This window comes from Lolium perenne, chromosome 1 (genome assembly GCF_019359855.2).
Source record: "Lolium perenne isolate Kyuss_39 chromosome 1, Kyuss_2.0, whole genome shotgun sequence".
NCBI classification, from domain to species: domain Eukaryota; kingdom Viridiplantae; phylum Streptophyta; class Magnoliopsida; order Poales; family Poaceae; genus Lolium; species Lolium perenne.
Genome location: NC_067244.2, coordinates 244,800,545 through 244,821,703, shown reverse-complemented (window position 1 = coordinate 244,821,703; position 21,159 = coordinate 244,800,545). Strand labels below are relative to the sequence as shown.

The window sequence follows — 21,159 nt, the reverse complement described above, 5'->3', positions numbered from 1 at the left end:
TATGTACTTTGTCGTAATGCCCAATTAAATCTCACTATATTTATCATGACATGTATGTGCATTGTTATGCCCTCTCTATTTGTCAATTGCCCGACTGTAATTTGTTCACCCAACATGCTTTTATCTTATGGGAGAGACACCTCTAGTGAACTGTGGACCCCGGTCCTATTCTTTACATCGCATACAATCTCACAATACTTGTTTTACTGTTTTCTGCAAACAATCATCTTCCACACAATACGGTTAATCCTTTGTTACAGCAAGCCGATGAGATTGACAACCTCACTGTTTCGTTGGGGCAAAGTACTTTGGTTGTGTTGTGCAGGTTCCACGTTGGCGCCGGAATCTCTGGTGTTGCGCCGCACTACATCCCGCCGCCATCAACCTTCAACGTGCTTCTTGGCTCCTCCTGGTTCGATAAACCTTGGTTTCTTTCTGAGGGAAAACTTGCTGCTGTGCGCATCATACCTTCCTCTTGGGGTTCCCAATGAACGTGTGAGTTACACGCCATCAGTGTACATGAGGAATATCACTTAGAATTGATATTGCAAGATTATCTAGTCTCTATGTGGTATGTCATCCTCATGAGAAATTCAAATTCTAATGTCCATTAATTATATCTAGTCGCATCTTATTTGCCTCTTGTGAAAATAAATTCCTTATCACGTTATGGGGGAGTAATAACCTTTGTGCATATTACAAGCCTAGAAAATGTGAACATTTAAGGTTGTGTTACATATAATTGATATGATAAATTATCTCTCTCCTATGTGGCATGTTTGCCCAAACAAGTTCCAATTTGTTTAAATGATGTCATTACTAATATCTTTGTGGATCTTATTTGTGAAAGTTTTTCTTGGCATGATTTTTCACAACATGTCTCTCAATATACTTTTGGGAAACCATGTGCTTCAAGTCATTCTATTAATTGTTTTGCATGTTGGTATGACTAATTGAAGTCATCAAGAAACTCTCCTTGCATGATGGTTAACTCTTATCTTGCACCATATGTCTTACTTGTTGTAAATATGATATTACGTATACTTACAAACTACCACCGGAAAATATTTTCTAATACCTCTTGTCCTAGGATAATTGGCAATCTATTATGAGGTAGATATTTATTGATCATATTTACGTTGGCTCTTGTGTTTAATTACCTTATTTATCGCCATGAATTTGTTGTGCTTTGACTCCCATGTGTCTTCCTTGCATCTTATGGATCTAATTTGTCTATTTAAAATTTCTAAGCATTTTAGTAGATATAGGTAGCGTGATGATCCTAGTTTTGTGCATCTTGTATTCATATGCAAAATCTAGATAATGCACTAATCATGGGGGAGCTCTCCTATATTTGTTAGAATGCTTAACATCTCTTGATCATTATCAAAAATTTAGTTTTGGGAGACAAACCTTTTTCTTGTTGGTACTTTGTACCATCATAAAAAGTGTTGAGGGTTTGGTTTATTTGTTGGAACCTTACTCTATTGGGAGTTGATTATCTCATTCTTTTGTGTTTAGGTTTAATTAGCTTCTTATAATGAGATAAGTCTTTGGAGTCAATCTTGTGTTGATTTGATTCTTTGATCTAATTTGGACAGCCATTGTTTCTTGACTTATTTGGTGTTTTGTCCAAATTGTATCTTCCTTTGGTTCTTGAAAGTCTTGTGCATGCATATTTATTGCATGTATATCTTATGGCACATGTTTCTTTATTTGATCCAATATATAGGGTAAACTCCATCAAAGCCTAATTTGATTAAGTGTGCATGAAATTCAATTTCATATCTATATGTTTTTTACATAGTTTTGTGGAGTTTGTCCTATATGTTGTAGTGTATCTAACTACTTTGGACCCAATTAGTTTGGGAACCATTTTGTACCTAATTTTGTTTTAGGTACAAGGAGATACATTGGATGCTTGTCTCACACTTAGGAAGATGTGGTGACTCAATGGCAATTTGAGGCAAGTTAGGATGATCAACGAACTCATATCTACTATATCCACACCAATGCTATCTCGGTAACAAGTATCTTCTCATGCATATTTTCTAGCATCCAACCGTGTGGTTGCATCTTAGCATGAATATCTTGATTTGCATATATTATGCTTCTTCCAAAGATTTTAATGAAACATATTTATTGCAAATATGAGTAATTGAGATAAGCACATATGTTGGGAAGTATATAAAATCATGCTCATGATTCATCCATCCCAACTATGTCTATCTAGCAATTTTATTGCATATCAATTCCTCAAGCCTCTCACATGTGCACTATCGATGAAAGTGCAAATTGAGTTATTTCTTTTGTTATCCTTGTTTGTGATACTTGTTGCCTTTCTCAATGCATCCCAACTATCTTCTATCCCTTGTTGATATTTGTGATGTACTTTATGTGTTTATGGTTGAAGTTCATGAATGTACAATAAGATAAAATTGAGCCTTTGTCCATGCTTTTAAGCAAAAATTCTTATTGGTATATTGCATGACTTCGTCTTTGATATCATGCTATATTTCTTGTGTATCTATTTTGTGTGTACATGTTTATTTGTGGATAAACATCTTAGTGATTTTGCCCACTTAGAGAAACTTATACACATAAGAGATGATACATCTCCATATGATATCTTATTTATTTGTTGCGTGTTGACTGGTCATGCTAAGCAGTATAATTCATTGAAGACTATGATGATGCTTTTTGCTCATCCTTGTAATAGTCTTATAATATGCTTTGTCATGCCTTTCGCATATCCTCTTGCTTGAGCCCTTTATTATGGTGCCTCTTACTTGTTGCTCAACTATTTTTATCGTTGCAAGTGTTAAGCTTAATTTTCAACCTATGATCTATTGTAAATATTTGTGCTTTAAATGGTAATGTGGGAGTGAGGATTCCATGTTATGCATATTGTATTCAAATACAACATTTTAATTTATGCATGTACCTTGGGGAGCTTCCTTATTTTATTTAAAACAGTATTTTGTGGTGATCATTAGAGTTTAATTCACTTGGTATCTTTTGTTTTGAATGATATTATGGGAGTGATGATTCCATGTTTGTGCACTTTATACTCCAATGCAAATTGTCTATTTTTGTGCATAAACCTTGGGGAACTTCCTCATATTATATTATTTAGAGCAATCTTCTTGATCTTATCATAATATCTATCTTTATTTTGGTATCTTCTTTGTGGTTCATTTGGTTGCTTGCTTCATTTGTTGAAGCTTCTTGACCTTGGTATCTTTTTGCAATCTTTGATCCTCTCTATAGTATGATTTCTTACGAATATTCGTCATTGGATACGTGCATTTGAGTCCACTCAAATTATGAGAAATGAACACGGTATGGAGGAACTCTCACTATCTTGGCCTTCTAAATTTTTAACCCATTTCGGCAATTGGTGCCAATGGGGGAAAAGTTTGGAGGGCTTAAGGCAATTTGGTTATGTCTTCGCTTTATGCTTAAGCATGCACCTTTCTTGCATTGCATCTTGTTGCTTTGCATAGTTGAATATTTAGAGGAAGCTTCACTAGGCTTTGAATGCCAATGTATGCCATGAAATTCAAGTTCATTCACACATGCATATATTATGGAGGAGTTTGCTCTATGTATTCAACTTGTTTGTTACATAAATTCCTTATATAAACCCTCTCAAAGAGATTGGCATCAATTACTAAAATGGGGGAGATTGGAAGTGCATGGAGCCCCCATGTGTTGTTTTGGTAATTAATGACAATCCCTGTGGACTAATGTTTGCATTGAGTTATATTTTTAGGAGTTCTCCATAGGCAATACTTTAACCATATGTTGGCTTCAATATTGCATTAAGAAGCAAATGAAGAAGATCAAGTGTCAAGTATGTCTTGAAGATGAAGTGAGCCCTCAGTTTAACTTCAAGGCATCAACGATGAAGAATGAAGAAATGAAGTACAAGTTCAAAACGAGCCATCTAAAATAGATCATTTGCTTGAAGCTTGTCATCCATATGGCGATCATGGATATGTGAAGATGCACCGAAGAAGAAGCTCTCCCATAGTGGAGTATGGGGAGCAATTCACATGACTTCATCAAGCAAACACAATCAAGAAAGGCATTCCATCTTGTTGCGTCAAGACCGTCATCATAGAGCTCAAGTGGAATGCGCAAGATTAAGGTTTGGTCTTGATAGGATTTCTTTCTCATCGATCTCATAGTGTAGTTGGAGACCAGTTTATAATTTAGTTGCCGTACTATTAAGAGGGCTCTCGAGTGAGTAACTCGATCGTATCCTTCGGAGAGCTCAAAATTTGCATCCTTGCATCATCTTTCCTGGTTGTTATTTGGATCTTATCCATGTGATGTTTTAGATCTTATGCTTATTATCATGGCAAGCTCTAGTTTTATCGAGAATGGTTTTTGCACGGGCAACTTGTTGCATTTTCGAGGTTGGAGGTTTTACCGGCATGTCTTTTTTAGATAGGTCAAACCTTTCATAATTTATTTATATCCTCCCTTGTTGGACTATGATGGTTCCCTGCATGATCTTGTAGAGCTTGTTCCTAGCTTCAAAACGAGCCCAAGATCATCAAAATCGGAGTCCGAATGCTAAAGTTATGCCTGTTTCAATTTGATGTTTCTACTAGTTTTTTTTTTTGGGGGGGGGGGGGGGCGGATAATCCGGCCCGGATGAAATATCCGGCCCGAGTCCAGGGGCGATTTTCGGGGGGAGGATAATCCGGCCTGGGAGGTCCCAAACGGTCATATTTCGTTGGGAGGGGGTATATAAGACCCCCTTCTTCCTCCTTGGGCTGGTTGGTTCACTCACTCTCTCTCCTCCATTGTTGTCCTTCAAAGCTTGCCCTAGTTCTTGATTCCACCCATGATTCTTGCATATTCTTGAGGGAAAAGAGAGAGGAGATCTAGATCTACATCTTCACCAATCAAATCCATCTCTTTGTGAGAGGAACCACCTAGATCTAGATGTTGGAGAAACTTGGAGTCCTTTGTGTTCTTATTTTGGTTCTTCCTCTCTTATTCCTCCAATAGCTTTTTTAGCTTTGGTGGAATTTGAGAGAGAAGGACTTGAGCATCTTTGTGGTGTTCTTGCCATTGCATTTGGTGCATCGGTTTGAGTTCTCCACGGTGATTCATGGAAGTGAAAGCAAGAAAGTTGTTACTCTTGGGTTCTTGGAACCCTAGACGGATTTGAGGCCTTTGTGGCGATTTCTTGGGAGCCTCCAATTAAGTTGTGGATGCGTGCCCCAAACTTTGTGTAAGGCCCGGTTTCCGCCTCGAAGGAAATCCCTTAGTGGAACCGTGACCTAGGCCTTTGTGGCGAGGGTCACCGGAGAATAAGGTGAGGCGCCTTCGTGGCGCTAGGTGTGTGGTGTGAGTACCTCATCTTAGGGTGAGAGCTTTGTGGCGTTGGTGTGCATCGAGCTACCACACCTCAAGGTGAGGCCTTTTGTGGCGTTCCGGAGCACTAAGCCACCGCACCTCTCCAACGGAGATTAGCACTCGCAAGAGTGTGAACTTCGGGATAAATCATCATCTCCCGCGTGCCTCGGTTATCTCTATACCCGAGCTATTTACTTATGCACTTTACTTTGTGATAGCCATCGTGCTTGAAGTTATATATCTTGCTATCACCTAGTTGCTTATATTGCTTAGCATAAGTTGTTGGTGCATATAGGCGAACCATAGTATATAGACTTTGGGCTTGACAAAGTAAATGCAAGTTTTATTCCGCATTTGTTAAGCCCATCTCGTAAAAGTTTTAAACCGCCTATTCACCCCCCTCTAGGCGACATCCGTGTTCTTTCACACTCAACGCCACACGCCTGCGGATTGCACCTCTCCTCTCCGTCCCTCCACCTCTAGGGCTACCGTCTGTGGCACCGCTCGGCCAGGAGGGCGTCATCAAGGGGAAGGAGGTAACGACACACGAGTGGCAGGGGCTTTATGGCGAGCCACGTCTAACAAACAAAATGACGAGCTTCGGCCGCAGAGGATTTTTGGCGGTGACGCTTGCGGACGGCGAGGATCACGCAAAGCACAGTGCGGCCCGATCTATTAGTTCATGTGCATGCGCCACCGTCCTAGCAGACATTGTGTAAAAATACCCAATGTCTTCACCAACCTGGTGGTGGTGGTAGTTCTGCTTGCTACTATGTCTTGTTGCTGTGCGAAAATCATGTACTGTTTGGTACAAATTCCGGCTTGAAGTTCTTTCGAAACCCATGAGATGCTAGCTTTCGACAATTGAGTGTTGATTATGATTTATTTTCCTGTATCGGGGAGAACAAATATGCAAGCCTTTACCACCAAGTTTAGTGAGTTCAACTCTTCTGTTGTAATCTCGTTTCCTCCACCCCTTCCTATTGCATGCACGTTAAAGTGTGCAGAGCTCACGATTATGGTGGATTGTACAACATGATGAATTAGAATCTCAATTGTAAGAAAAAGGCCATCCAAGCAGATATAGTTAGCTGCGTGTCAAATTTATATATAGGAGCCTATGAGGTTTGTTGGGGCTCGACATTTTGACCCCCAATTCTTGCATACGTTGATATGAATATTTTTATCAGTTTTACACGAGGAGAGAGGTTGTTTTGCGTTTCGTTTGGCATGAGATGCGAACGTGTATTCTAGGAAAACTACCGAGCATACATGTAAAACTTAAATGGGGGCGGTCGTGCAATACGAGAATGTCTTTTTTAGAGAGTATTTGATTGTCAGATCTAATGGAAGGCTAAGATCAAATGTTATGCAAATGTTCACTCTTTTATAAGTAGTGGGGATGAAGTGTGTGAGAGAGAGGTGTACGTTCAATGGATGACTACCTCCTCGTTGGATATTAAGATTTGATTATGAGAACAAACAAAAAATACGGAAACAATACCAATAGTTGAGTGTTGGAAGAGAGGATATGAGGAAAAATCATTTCCACATAACTACATTAGCCAATCATCTTCTACAAACTAATATCATGATATTATTGACCCATGTGATCTAGAACCCCATAGATAAATATACAAGATACAAAAAAGAAAAAGAAACACTACATTTACAGTACAATACGTCTATATTGGCACAAATTAATATGAGGTTAATATGATTACATGTCTTTTTGTTCGATCACATTTGGATCCAGATATATATTTTGGGAACTAAGATAATTCATAAAATACAAATCCTTATATATAAGAATAATTGTATATTGAAATAACAGACGTTAGAAATGTATAACGTCGAATATTATATTTTAACGTCAACATGATGAGTATGTAGTTTACTAAACACGAACAGTAACACAGTAAAATTATATGTTAAAGGTTCTACCAATAGAAAGAAAACTCTCTCATATGCTACATCATGAAAAAGATAGTGCATAATGAGTGCCATGGAACTAAAAAAGTTTAGTGCAAAGATGTCTTAAAGTTGGCAACAAATACTGTAATTGCAGCGAGAAAAGCTAGCCGACTCAGATGACGGGACCAATTTCAATGCCCGGAGATTCATTCTTTTGCACACCCTTCTTATTCTAGCCTAACCCCTACTGATTCTAGGTCTCTATCAAATCTGCATCAATGGCGGTGCATCAATGGTGGTAACACAACGCTGGCAACCGATGCGCTTGTCGCGGGAGCTAAAAGGAGGACATCCACGAGCACAAGGTATTTACGCTTGGGGAGTAAGGATGGACGGTTTCAAATATGGATCTTCAACGACGAAAAACGAGGAGAAAGCAAAAAATGGGAACGGCAATGCAAGGAGAACGGGACAAAGGGGTCAGGGTTTTATGGGACTGTTTTAGGGTGGCGTTAGAGCAGATGCCACATATCCGGCGGACCCGAAAGTATTTGGCTTTCTCTACAACATAGTCAAATGCCACATAATTTCAAAAAAAATTGAACCACAAATGTTAAAACATAATGCATGTGCATATTATTACTAATATGGAGGATACGTGTATATAGGGTTTGATGGAACACACTCTGTTTTGTTCTCATAGTTCTTACTAATATGGATGATATTTGTATATAGGGTTTGATGGAACATACTCTGTTTTTTTCCATAAAAATAAGCGATATGCTCTGCAACCTAGGTTGTCATATAAGATTAAAAACGTTCTATGACTGGGTTTGATATTATTGAAGGAGATATTACTCATACTCTTCGAAAAGGTACGTCAGAAGAGAATATCCAGTTTAGTCTTTCCCGTAAAAGAATGGCATGCACTTTCCGAAAAATGAGAAATTACGCTGAAAACATTAAATTTTTTGTACTTATGCTTCCATATGCATATGTAATAGTACTTAAAACAAAACATTGAAGAAACCTCTATCATTAGACCCGATCGAGCATCAACGGAGAATTCGGCGCAAGAATAAATAAAATGCAAATAACAGTTTACCAAATGGCAGCGAAGGCAAAATAGGAACAAAATTTTTTTTTTTGAGGAAAAGGCAAAATAGGAACATATTCCACCATCCCAGCTGCAAAATGAAGCTACGAATGAAAACCATTCCGAATCAGACACCCACGAGTTCAGTGGACCGGCGCCATACACCAGCTAGGGCGAGAGCCCCCCGCGAGCGAGCGACCAACGGGCTTCCCGGGCGGCCCAAGTGGACCGAGTCTACCTCCCCACCCCACACCCCCATTCCGCACTTCGATATCAACACCCCACTTTAATCCCCTACGCCCTCTCCCCACCCCACTCCTCTCCCTCCCCCTCCCACCCAGCGGTGCCGCCGCAACCTCGCGCACAAAGTCCAACCCTAGATCCAGCCCGCGCCCCCGGCGATCTCGGGCCATGGCGACGCGCCGGGCCCTCTCCTCGCTCCTCCGATCGGCCTCGCGGGTGCGCGGGGCCTCCCCGTCGCCGCGCCCGCGCGCGGCCCCGCTCCACCGCCCCTCCCCGGCCGGCTACCTCTTCAACCGCGCCGCCACCTACGCTACCTCCGCCGCGGCCGCCGCCGAGGCGCCCGCCGACAAGCTCCCGCCCACCTCCGAGAAGTACGTCGGCGGCAAGATCACCGACGAGTTCACCGGCGCCGGCTCCGTCGGCCAGGTCTGCCAGGTCATCGGCGCCGTCGTCGACGTGCGCTTCGACGAGGGCCTCCCGCCCATCCTCACCGCGCTCGAGGTCCTCGACAACAGCATCCGCCTCGTGCTCGAGGTCGCGCAGCATCTCGGCGAGAACGTCGTGCGCACCATCGCCATGGACGGGACTGAGGGGCTCGTACGCGGACAGAAGGTCCTCAACACCGGATCGCCAATCACTGTAAGGCCTCCTCCCCGTTTCCGATGCTGCATTTCGTACGGTGCTCGATCTGCCCAAATGTAGATCTGGCGGCGCTAGATTTGATCTGGATGTACACAATCCAACTAGCACGTGTTGTGTTGAGATATACCCGATCCTTCATGTTTGGTTTACAGATACGTTGATTGATGGCTTGTCATGTTTTTCTCCGTAGGATGTGTATATGAATAGTTAAACGTTGTGATGTTCTCCGTAGGATCTGCTGTGATGTTCTATATGCTTGTAGCCACCAGTTGCTTATTAATATAAGGCTGTTTATCACAGTGATCCATATGCAAGCGTTGCTTAGTTAAGATTAGAAAATTTGCTTATGTGTCCTTAATGCTTAATAATGGGTTCGTTTTACAGTCTGCTGCAGTAACCTCTGCGTGTATATGCTTGATTGTTCATAGGCTTACATTCATTGTGTTTTTCCCCACAAGTTGAATGATTCTCACCTGTTGTGTGCTTCATTGGGTTGACTTGAAAGCTATCCTTCTTCCATAGGTTCCTGTTGGGAGGGCCACTCTTGGACGTATCATTAACGTTATTGGTGAGCCGATTGACCACAAGGGTGACATAAGTAAGTGACATATTTCTTGATGTGCGTTTCTTGTACATATTTATGGAGGAGTTGTGTACTCATGTGTAATACTTTTGTCACATTTCTATCTCGTAGGCACAAACCACTACCTTCCTATCCATCGTGAGGCCCCTGCTTTTGTTGAGCAAGCCACAGAGCAGCAAATTCTTGTTACTGGAATTAAGGTATTCTATTTCACAATCTATTTGAGCACCTTTGGATATTTCATGTGCTCTTTGAATGCAGCTTGGTGTTATGTAATGGGTGTTAACTGTAGTACAATGTTTTTTTTTATCTGACAGGTCGTGGATTTGCTTGCACCTTACCAAAGGGGTGGGAAAATTGGTCTTTTCGGTGGTGCAGGAGTCGGTAAAACCGTCCTTATCATGGAGCTGATCAACAATGTTGCCAAGGCCCATGGTTGGTATTCTACAGTGTTCATTGTTGATATTGTTTTACCTGCTTCCTATGGTTTACTGATTGTAACTGCCTTATTTGTTTACGTTAGGTGGTTTCTCTGTGTTCGCTGGTGTTGGTGAACGTACCCGTGAAGGTAATGACCTGTACAGGGAGATGATTGAAAGTGGTGTCATTAAGCTGGGTGACAAGCAGGTAATTGTTACGGGTTTCGAAATTTCAATTGTGAAGTTCATATATGCAAGTTATCCTGTCTTATAATGATTTTTGTGGCAGAGTGAAAGCAAGTGCGCTCTTGTCTACGGGCAAATGAACGAGCCCCCGGGTGCTCGTGCCCGTGTTGGTCTGACTGGTTTGACTGTTGCGGAACATTTCCGTGACGCTGAGGGGCAAGATGTGCTTCTATTTATCGACAACATTTTCCGCTTCACCCAGGTAATTTCCGCAGAACATTTCTTCTGCCAACTCAGCATATTATATTTTGTGCATGAAAGGCTTATAACCCTGTAGGATATTACTCATGTTAAACTATATTTTCTTTTTTGTTTTACTAATGGAATCCACATGCTACAATATCTCACTCTTCCTGTTTTATCACTATTGCAGGCTAACTCTGAGGTGTCTGCTCTTCTTGGACGTATCCCATCTGCTGTGGGATACCAACCAACTCTTGCTACTGATCTTGGAGGACTGCAAGAGAGGATTACGACGACAAAGAAGGGTTCTATTACATCTGTCCAGGCTATTTACGTGCCTGCTGATGACTTGACGGATCCTGCACCTGCTACCACCTTTGCCCATCTTGACGCTACAACTGTGTTGTCGCGACAGGTCTGTCCTCCTGCCCTAGTACAATGTAATTTTGTATTGCACATATCATGTGCCTTGACTAATGAGCTACCTGTGCAGATTTCTGAGCTTGGTATTTATCCCGCGGTTGATCCTTTGGATTCAACATCCAGAATGCTCTCCCCCCACGTGCTGGGTATGGACCACTACAACACTGCTCGTGGTGTCCAGAAGGTTCTGCAGAACTACAAGAATCTCCAGGATATTATTGCCATTCTGGGTATGGATGAGCTCAGTGAGGATGACAAGTTGACTGTCGCTCGTGCAAGGAAGATCCAGCGGTTCCTGAGCCAGCCTTTCCATGTTGCTGAGGTTTTCACTGGTGCACCAGGGAAGTACGTGGAGCTGAAGGAGGGTGTTGAAAGTTTCCAGGTAAATTGTTTTTAAAATCATAGTAGTTGTTCTGGATTAATATTATCACTGCCCTAGTAGTGTTCTGCTCCTGAGAATTTATTGCTGTAAAATTGTTGACAACCCTTGCAATACTGACACAGCACAAAGTTAAAAGCAAGTATAGTTTTTCTCAACTTCTATTCCTTGTGCTCATTTTCTGCTGCAGCTTTCAGGCACTTGTGCATTCAATTGCCTGTTTAAGAACTGCCCTCTATAAGCCTTTTCTGAACTTCTGATCTGTTCCTTTTAAATACAGCTTTAGACACTCGTTTGCATGCAGTTTGCTTGTTTAAGAATAACACTTGTACTCTTTTACTCCTTATGACTGCTGAGTTTATTTACACATGTGTGAATGCACTTTACTAAATGTCTGGGTGAAATGTGCAGGGTGTGTTGGATGGCAAGTACGATGACCTCTCCGAGCAGGCATTCTACATGGTTGGAGGCATCGAGGAAGTCATTGCCAAGGCTGAGAAGATCGCCAAGGAGAATGCTTCATAATGAGATGCACCTTCCATTGTTACACCCTGTACAAGTTAAATTTTTGGATTTCAGCTGTTGGCTCGAGTGGGACGTGCTCACAAGCAGGAGTGCCATCTTCTGCTGAGGGATCCTTGTTTTTGTTCTTTCTTACTCCACTTTACTCGCAATAAGCAACTGCAGTGACATTGATTTTGTCTGCACAGCAAAAGTACTCGGCTTTGAAAAATCGTGCCCTTTGTAATGCAGAAATCCAAACAGATCAGGAATTTATGGTTTAGTTATGCTTGGTCATGTTTTTTATGTTGTGGCTCCAAATTCTGCTACGTTTTCTACATCGTGTTGTCTAGTATGCCATAAGTTATAACATAGAAAATTCAACGGAAGCAATGTCAAACATCGTGTCTCCTAGTATGGTTTATTGGTTTTTCAAGCTTGGAAAATATTGTCTATGTGGTAAATCTATGTGGTGTCTCTAGTATTGTTTATTAGTTTTGCAAACATGAGAAAATCATCGAAAATATTGTCGAACTTCGTGTAGTTGTTTAAGCATCACCTGCTTTAGGAAAGCTGATCTTAAGCTCTAGGAGGAATCGTTTGACGGAAGTTGCTCAACTATATAATTTTCTCACGGAGAACTTGAAACGGAGGAGACCGATGTAGCCTTTTATTTTGCTTCTCACGGAGAACTTCAAACGGAGGTGATCGAGCTACATGTAGCCTTTTATTCTCACAATTTTCAAAGTTTTAAAAAATCTGAATGAAAATTTTAAAGATAGGTAATAATGTAGGCTTACAATGGTGTAAAATCTCAATACAAACTAATTTATATTCTAGGCTATAGAAAATAATAAATTTGGATTTTTTTTATAGTAAATAGTGCATATTTCAAGACTATAAATTTGTTAGATTTTGTCAATTTCATGTAACCTAGAATACAGATTATTCTGCAATGAGATTTTACATCATTGTAGCAATCATCATTGACTACCTCTAAAATTTTGTTTCGAACTTTTTTTAAAACTTTAGAACACGAATTTGAAGTGGTTGAAAATAAAGAGCTATATGATTTTGTCAATTTCATGTAGCCCAAGACTATGTAGGTCGGTCTCCAAAACGCCACAATCATTTGTCCACTCTCAAAAAAATAAGCTATATAATTTGGGAAATGCACTTTGGTTCGTAGAAGCATTTACTTTTATTGTGTGAATTCACATTTCGAAGTGTCAAAAAATTTTAAACTAAATTTTTACATGTACATCTAGACATTTTATGTTGGTACACAAATTTTCAAAAAAATAAAAAATTTATGTGCCTCTTTAAAAAAGACAAATTTTGATGCTATAACACGACTACGTACATCACATTTTCTTGTCTTTTTTGTACACATCAGACAAAAGGTTTTTTTTACACGAAAACTTGTGTACGAACATAGAATATCACGAAAAATTTATGTCAAACTATTTTGATATTTTAAAATTAAAATTTAATTATTTTGTATAATGGGAGCATTTGCTCCTATGAGCAAAACGCCACCTCCATTTTTCTTCTTCTTTTTTTTTTTTTTTTTTTTTTTTTGAGCAAACTTTTTTCTTCTTCTTTTGAGATGAGAGAGTAGCCGTACAGCGAGGTGAGCCGATGCACAGTCCAGTAAGCCCAATCGTTGCCTCCTGTCGAAAGCAAAATCAGAGGCCCAAGACTTGGTGAATTCCCATAAAAAAACAAAAAAAACTTGGTGAATTCAAAACGAGGGGTCAGCACTAGCAGTTTCTTCTTCCTCCCCGAGAATCCGGAAACCCGAACGCCATCCCGGAATCGTCCTCCCTCCCATCCCCATTTCAAACCCCTCCTCTCTCGCACCCAACCCCCCAATCCCGCCGCTCCCTCCGGCGATTTCTCCGGTCGCGCGCTCCAGTCCGCCGTCTCCGCCCCGCCCACCCGCACGCCAGGTCGCTGCGCTGCACACTGGTGAGTGAGCTCGTAGCGTCGCCATCGCGCACACCGGAAGCCGCACGCACCCTGCTGCCGCTTCTACCACCGCCCGAGGCGAGCCCTAACCCCCCTCGATCTGGTTCCTCTCGCAGGCCGCGCCGCCCTCGCCGGGACCGGGATGAGCGCCCACCAGCTCCTTCAGATGGAGTCGGCCTGCGGGGCCCTCATGGGCGAGCTCCAGGTACGCGCGCGCGCGTCGCTCCGGGATTTCCTCGCTGTTGTGATTCACGGGTGTCTGATCGCTCGTGGTTGATTCTGCTGCCCAGGTGATCTGGGACGAGGTCGGGGAGCAGGACGCCGAGAGGGGCAGGCTGCTGCTGGAGCTCCAGCAGGAGTGCCTCGACGCCCACCGGAGGAAGGTGGACCAGGCCAGCCGCTGCCGGGCCCAGCTGCGGCAGGCCATCGCCGACGCCCAGGCCGACCTCGCCGCCATCTGCTGCGCCATGGGCGACCCGCCCGTCCACGTCAGCCAGGTAAGGTTTGTCGGTTCCGTCCGTGAGAACCAGCTTGTGCTGAAACGTTCGTACTGTAAAACTGCTCTGCTGTTGTGTACACTGTCGCGTAGTACTTGGAATTTTGTTCACATAATTCTTTGACCCAGTAAAACCCTGTTGTTCCCTTGACACTGCTCTACCTTGATAGAGGTGGCCATCATTTAGTTCCACAACCTTAGGTGCTCTGTTCAATATTTCTGTAATGATGACAAGGGACACTGGCAGTCATATTTTTTTTTTTGGTTGCCTCTGTGATTTCATTCATCTAATGAGAAAGCAGAGTACTAGAATATGAATTTCTTCCGTAGGTGGTTCGTATGTTAATTTTCGATACTAAACCTTTAGGTAGGTTGGTTGCTCACTGTTCCATCTGCGTTGATTCTTCAAATAGCACAGGCTTATGAGAGAAGATTGTGTTCAACTGTTACTGTTCTTGTGTGTACAGTACAGCGTATATAAAGGATATTTTGTTCTTCGAATTCTTTTACCACTTCTCATTGTGTTATTATGCAAAAGTAATCCCTGTTGTTCCATTGACACCGTAGCTGTGCTCTACCTTGAACAATGCGGCGCTAGCATTTAGTTCCTCAACCTATGCTACATTAGCTATACTGAATATATCTGTGATGACTCTAGATACGCTAGCGGCCATTTGTTTTCGTTACTTCTTTGATTTCATTCATCTAATCAAAAATCCAGGATATTGAAATACGAATCCTTCCATAGACAGTTGTAAGTAAGTTTTGATGGGTTCAGAATGGTAGGCTTGTACCAATTTAATTGTAAACTGCAGCTTGAGAATAATGACGTAACTTGTTCACTCTGCACGCATGGTTAATGTAGCTCATTTTCAAGGCTTGAAGCTTCACATCGGCACTACACCAAATAACGCGTATTTTCCATTATATATTTCTTCAGTCGAACAAGAAAGCATGTGGTCTACGTGAGGAACTGAGTGCAATCGTCCCATATTTGGAAGAGATGAGGAAGAGAAAGGTCGAAAGATGGAACCAGATTCTTGATGCCGTAGAGAAGATCAAAAGGATATCATCTGAGATAAGGCCTGCAGATTTCGTCCCTTTTAAAGTACCTGTGGATCAATCTGATCTATCCTGCAGAAAGCTAGAAGAGTTAAGAATGGAGCTGCAGTCCCTAGAAAAGGAGAAGGTCTATGTTCATGGTTTTTGCCCTTCATTCCTCACTGAATACCTTTTCAGTTTTGCACATTTGTTGATTCTACTTTTTTTTTGAATATTTCGCAGAATGAACGGCTAAAACAAGTAATGGGTTGCCTGAATACTTTACATTCTCTATGTAAAGTACTTGGTATTGACTTCAAGCAAACAGTGTCTGATGTACACCCCAGTCTGGATGAAGATGAAGTACCAAGGAACATAAGCAACACCACAATTGAGAGGCTGGCACTGGCAATACAGAGACTACACGAAATAAAAATCGAAAGGATGCAGAAGGTTAGCATCTTACAGCTCAAATCTAGAAATTCCATTATATGACCCATTTCAGGCATTAACCCTGTTAGCTCTGGCAGCTTCAAGATCTTTCATCTACAATGCTAGAACTATGGAACCTTATGGATACACCGATAGAAGAGCAGCAGGTGTTCCAGAATGTAACATGCAATATTGCTGCTTCAGAATCTGAAATAACAGAGGCCAACACCCTTTCCATTGACTTCCTGAGCTATGTGAGTCAGTGGGTTGTTTACAGAACTTGGTTTAGTTTACTTTTTTTCTTCCTATTCTCTACTGAGATAGTAAAACTATAGGGGATGATATGCTTTGATGCAGGTGGAAGCTGAGGTGTTGAGGCTCGAACAGCTGAAAGCAAGCAAAATGAAGGAATTAGTTCTCAAGAAGCAAACTGAACTAGAAGAGCTTCGCCGACAGGCACATTTAGCTGGAGAGGAACATTATGCTACTCAGTTCAGCATTGAGGCCATTGAAGCAGGTACCTTTATAGCTTTCTTGTACGTTCTGGTGCGTTGGGTGTAGTAATGATCATTTTCCTGTAATTTTCTTTTCTGCAGCATTCAGGTAGAAACTGATGTGTTTGTTGATATTGTTTATGCAGTCAAATGTTGCAATATCCAAAGTAATTGTTTTTCTTTCTTTCATTGCAGGTGCTATTGACCCCTCACTGTTGCTAGAACAAATCGAGGCGTATGTTGCAACAGTTAAAGAAGAAGCTTTTAGCAGGAAGGATATTCTTGAGCGAGTTGAAAGGTGGCTAAATGCATGTGAGGAGGAAGCTTGGCTAGAGGATTATAGCAAAGTATGGTTCTGTTTGATGACATGATTGAGGTTATGTGACAGTTTCTGTAGCGACTGTGCTAATTGCCCTATCTTCATGTCGTGTTAGGATGATAACCGGTATAATGCTGGGAGGGGTGCACATATTATGCTTAAGAGAGCTGAAAAGGCACGTGTTCTGGTTAACAAGATACCAGGTGAAACACCGTTACAGTTCTTTTCCGCTTGCTAGTTTTAATTGCTGCTGCTGATTTGCTGTACGAAACAGGAATTGTGGATGCTCTAACTAATAAAATCACAGCTTGGGAGAAAGAAAGGGGCACTGAGTTCATTTACGATGGTGTATGTCCCCACAACTGCATCTTTTATACTTGTGAGTCAACACAATATTTGATTCTATATTATCAAAGGTTCTTACCATGCATCCTTTTCAGGTTCGACTTTTGTCGATGGTTGAAGAATATATGGTAGTCCGCGAAGAGAAGGAGCAGGAAAAGAAGAGACAAAGGGTATTCATATTTTTCTTAACGTTTTTGCACTTTTCTATTGTGCATCTATCTTCATCTGCATATAATATCTGATAAGTAATTGCAGGACCAGAAGAAGCTTCAGGATCAGTTCAAAGCTGAGCAGGAGACACTCTATGGATCAAAGCCCAGCCCTTCAAAGCCTCACAGCGCGAAGAAGGTAACCGGAAACTCCACGGGTGGTGCAAACCGGAGGGTGTCTCTCGGCGGAGCTGCAGCTCAACCTCCAAAATCAGTGACACCTCGCTCAAAATCTGTCCGAGCAGCAAAGAAGACGGAAGATACTAGCACTCTGTCCCCTGGCAAGTCTCACTTAACTATAGCTGATACAATTGTTCAACTCTAATTTTCAACGAACATGCTGTCTCTGATGAAACAAATATACACTTTCAGGCGGTAGAGGTTTAGGCACTCCCAGTCTTCCCGTCAAGAAGTTATCTTTCAAAGCAAGTACTCCTGGTGAGACTGAATCTCCTCGCAAACCCTTCACACAGATCGCACTCGGAAATAGCATCCCATCGACGCCCGTGCGGTCTATCTCCAGTGGCACTGTAGACGAAAACCGGACCCCCAAGACATACTCAGCACCAGCTCCGAAGACACCGATCGCAGTGAGTGCTCCTATGCAAATGGACATGATGCCTGTTCTGACCGCCACAAGAGCTACTCCTGCTTACCTTGCCTATGAAAAGCCGGAGCTGACTCTGCCTGAGAGCATCGAGTACTCGTTCGAAGAGAGGCGTCTCGCCTATCTTGCCGCACAAGCCGCCTGACTGTCATGGGATGCCAGGGAAAAGCCATTGTGTAGGTAGCTGAATGTATGAGAACTGAGAACTAGCAGGGTGTCTCTTGCGAGAGACGCTTGACTAAACCAATGTAGCTCACATTTTTTTGATTGAATTACAGCCACATGTTATGCTTCTAATAGTTTGATGGTAAAGAGTACATTGCTGCCTTCTTGTGTAGATGTCTGGCAAGATGCTGGAAATGCGTACAAGCATATTTCCTGAAGATTTCGAGATAAACCATATAACTGCTTTGCATGTGACACAAACTTGTGAAATTAGACACATTATTGTATCAGCGTTTTCACTCGTTCTACTGCGCCTTGGGGGCAATGGAGATGATTGTTATGCACTTCAACTTTGCCCACAACTAGTTGCGGAATATTCGCACTCCAGTCAGCCTCTGTTTCCTCCGCTTCCCGCTCATCCTTGTCCACGGGAGTAAACATAATTGGTGATTCCTTCTATGCCGTGGCGCCATTGAAGTAGATGAGGCCAGGGTGCTGCTGTTTGTTGCTGTCGGAGGCTCGCTAGCCTAATCGCTGCAGCTCAATGACAATTCAGCAATCGGTGAGGTGCTTAGACACGGCTGAGCTGGTGCCGGCGGTGCCGCCAGTCACAATCGTGGAACATCAACGACGCGATCATATGCGCGGCAACACAGTTACCGTTGGACTCAGCCAACCATTGAGTACTTTGCTTAGGTTAGTAATGCAGATTAGAGGCGAGAAATCATCCTTGCGCGCACGCAACCAAACGTCGTGCGCGACACCAAAATTCATCTTGAAGCCGAAAAATGAATTGTTAGCAACCAATCAGTATGCACAACATGGTTTTAGACTTGGCTCAGTTGAACATGGCTCTAGGGAGAAAATCTCCCCAAGTGCAAGAAAACGCTGCTAGCAGCAACCAATCAAACCCTTCATGTTGTTTTTCAGTAGATGATCGCTACATCCCGATGAAGTCATTCCCGCCCTATCTCGTCCAATGGTGCGCCTAGCGTGATGCGTCTTTTTGCATGTGATGTGACCATGGATTATGCAGCACAAATCAAAGTACACCGAGTCGGAATAGAAATGAACTTTGTAATAGAAGTACACAAATACACAGTAGGCAAGTTGTTGTCTTGGGATCGGAACCGGGACCTAATACTAGTAGGAGTCTACCCAAGCCCCTGTAGGCCTGCACGGTGATCACCCAACACGGCCACGGCCACGGCCACATCTCCCGGCCTCCATCTTAAAACTGAAGCCAGACCACCGACCGGAAGGCCAGAACCAAAGGAAACCGACCATACCATACCGTCGTCGCCAAGCCTCCCCGGAAGCGTTCTACTCGCCGCCGCCCGATCACAATGAAATACTTCTGGGGTACGTAGCACCTCCACGATCTCAATCCTTCATGTCATGAAACGAAAAACTATCATACCGTAGAGCAATCAGGCAAGTGGAAATCGATTTTTTCTGACATATCTATTCGCGCAGGCATAGAAGTCAAGCCTGGACAGACGGTCAAGTGTCAACCTGGAGAGTACTTCCTGCTGCATATCTCTCAGGTTTGCTTCTACACATACTATGCCTCCTACGCTTTATTTTCTTAGTTTCAAGTCATTGATTGATGAGTTCATGCGTTGTTCTATATATAGGCTGTTCTCGTGGAATCAGAGGCGGAATGCGAAGTCGGCAAGAGGACACTCTATGTCAAAGTTGGTAGCTCTGGCCAACAGATAGCCATCGGGGTCCTCTCCGCGGACAAGTTCCCTCAAGTCCAATTGGATCTGAGATTCGAGCAAAACTTCGAACTATCGCACACTTGCAAGACCGCCAGCGTGTTCTTTAGCGGATACGAGGTCTACGAGTCACGTTATTAAAGTTTGATGGGAGTACTTCATGTACATGCTGCGCAAGTTTGTCTTTTTCTCTTTCTTTTTTGAGTTTATTCCACTCTGAACAAATACTTGTGTGCACTTTACCCGCAAAAAGAAAAAGATACTTGTGTGCACTTGTGAGAGGTTGCACCAAAATTTTGATAATTGGAATGATGTGGTGAATGTATTTAGTCTTCGGATCAGTCCTCCGTTAAATTTTTCGATAAAGGAAATATATTAATATCGATAGATATCAATTACACCCAGTCTCTGCAACAACACAATACCTTAATGATAGTACGGATGTACACACCCAATAAAAGAAAAAGAAAAATAAGAAAAATAAGTCCCGCTACGGAACTTCAGTCCTAGCAACAACAGCACAACCACCACCAAGGCATCACCTGAAATCCAAACTCTCCACCAGCGACGCCTCCAACAAGGAAACGGTGCACAAGCACCGTTGTCGCCCGATCAAAAGTTATTAGGTTTTCACCTTGGAGGTAGTCCTCGCTCTCAAAACAATGTCTTCAACAAAACCATTGTCAGAGACAACCAATTAAGGTCGATCTTGGATTTTCACCCTGAATGGTATGACTCTAAACTTCACCTGTGCTGCTGCCCCCGCTTGCATACTGTTGTTACAAGGTCCAGAAAACCAAGAAAATCCCTCAACAACACCACAACTTGATCCTCCACTCCTAGTCCTCCAATCCGGCCTTCAAGAAATTCTCCGTCTCTGATACACAATGGACCAGAATGTCATCTGCTGGCAACACAGAACAGATCTTCACGTCGCTCCCTCCGGAACCAAATGGTCGGAATAAAAGCATAGGTGCGCACGACCGAATACCTTCCAAACTAGCAAACTCCAGGCATAAGCACTGTTACATTTGCTAGCGGAGACTTCCACAACACAACATCCAACCAAATCGAGACGGACATGCAAAAAGAAGATCTTCGTCCTAGCGCGCGAGAAACCCGAGGACCGCCACCTTTATTCGAGCAGAGCTTAACTAAGAGATGGCAATCCAGAATGATGTTTCATCGGCGTGGCGAAGCCAACATCAGAACCTACATCTCCATGGATGGACCACTCCGGCCCAGATCTTGGACCAAAGCCCATCTTGACCGGCTGCCCAGATCCCCACCAATCGGATCGAAGTCCAAACTAGCGGTTCACCGCTGCCTCCACGAGGCCGCTCTGCCCGTGAGC

General features: G+C 42.7%; 2 protein-coding genes across 2 annotated transcripts; both read left to right on the top strand.

Moving 5' to 3' along the window:
- The first annotated feature begins 8,690 nt into the window (after positions 1–8,690).
- Positions 8,691–12,311, top strand: LOC127327477 (ATP synthase subunit beta, mitochondrial). Its single transcript, XM_051354250.2, has 9 exons — positions 8,691–9,268; positions 9,794–9,869; positions 9,966–10,054; positions 10,172–10,289; positions 10,378–10,481; positions 10,563–10,721; positions 10,893–11,117; positions 11,196–11,507; positions 11,916–12,311. The coding sequence occupies exons 1-9, from the start codon at positions 8,798–8,800 to the stop codon at positions 12,027–12,029; spliced, it is 1,668 nt and encodes a 555-aa protein (XP_051210210.1). The 5' UTR covers positions 8,691–8,797; the 3' UTR covers positions 12,030–12,311.
- Positions 12,312–13,769: 1,458 nt separating this feature from the next.
- Positions 13,770–18,236, top strand: LOC127327475 (65-kDa microtubule-associated protein 3). The gene is made up of 13 exons (XM_051354249.1): positions 13,770–13,976; positions 14,093–14,181; positions 14,267–14,473; positions 15,413–15,661; positions 15,757–15,966; positions 16,044–16,199; positions 16,303–16,462; positions 16,635–16,786; positions 16,874–16,961; positions 17,033–17,106; positions 17,199–17,273; positions 17,359–17,593; positions 17,685–18,236. Exons 2-13 carry the CDS (start codon positions 14,119–14,121, stop codon positions 18,062–18,064), a joined length of 2,049 nt encoding a protein of 682 aa, XP_051210209.1. The 5' UTR covers positions 13,770–13,976; positions 14,093–14,118; the 3' UTR covers positions 18,065–18,236.
- Positions 18,237–21,159: the final 2,923 nt, after the last annotated feature.

Excerpts from the sequence above, each read along its gene's own strand:
- LOC127327475 (XM_051354249.1), top strand. The coding sequence starts at position 14,119 with ATGAGCGCCCACCAGCTCCTTCAGATGGAGTCGGCCTGCGGGGCCCTC. Across the intron at positions 14,474-15,412 it reads CGCCCGTCCACGTCAGCCAG|TCGAACAAGAAAGCATGTGG; the intron begins GTAAGGTTTGTC and ends ATATTTCTTCAG. Across the intron at positions 17,594-17,684 it reads TACTAGCACTCTGTCCCCTG|GCGGTAGAGGTTTAGGCACT; the intron begins GCAAGTCTCACT and ends ATACACTTTCAG.
- LOC127327477 (XM_051354250.2), top strand. The coding sequence starts at position 8,798 with ATGGCGACGCGCCGGGCCCTCTCCTCGCTCCTCCGATCGGCCTCGCGG. Across the intron at positions 9,870-9,965 it reads TGACCACAAGGGTGACATAA|GCACAAACCACTACCTTCCT; the intron begins GTAAGTGACATA and ends TCTATCTCGTAG. Across the intron at positions 10,722-10,892 it reads ACATTTTCCGCTTCACCCAG|GCTAACTCTGAGGTGTCTGC; the intron begins GTAATTTCCGCA and ends TCACTATTGCAG.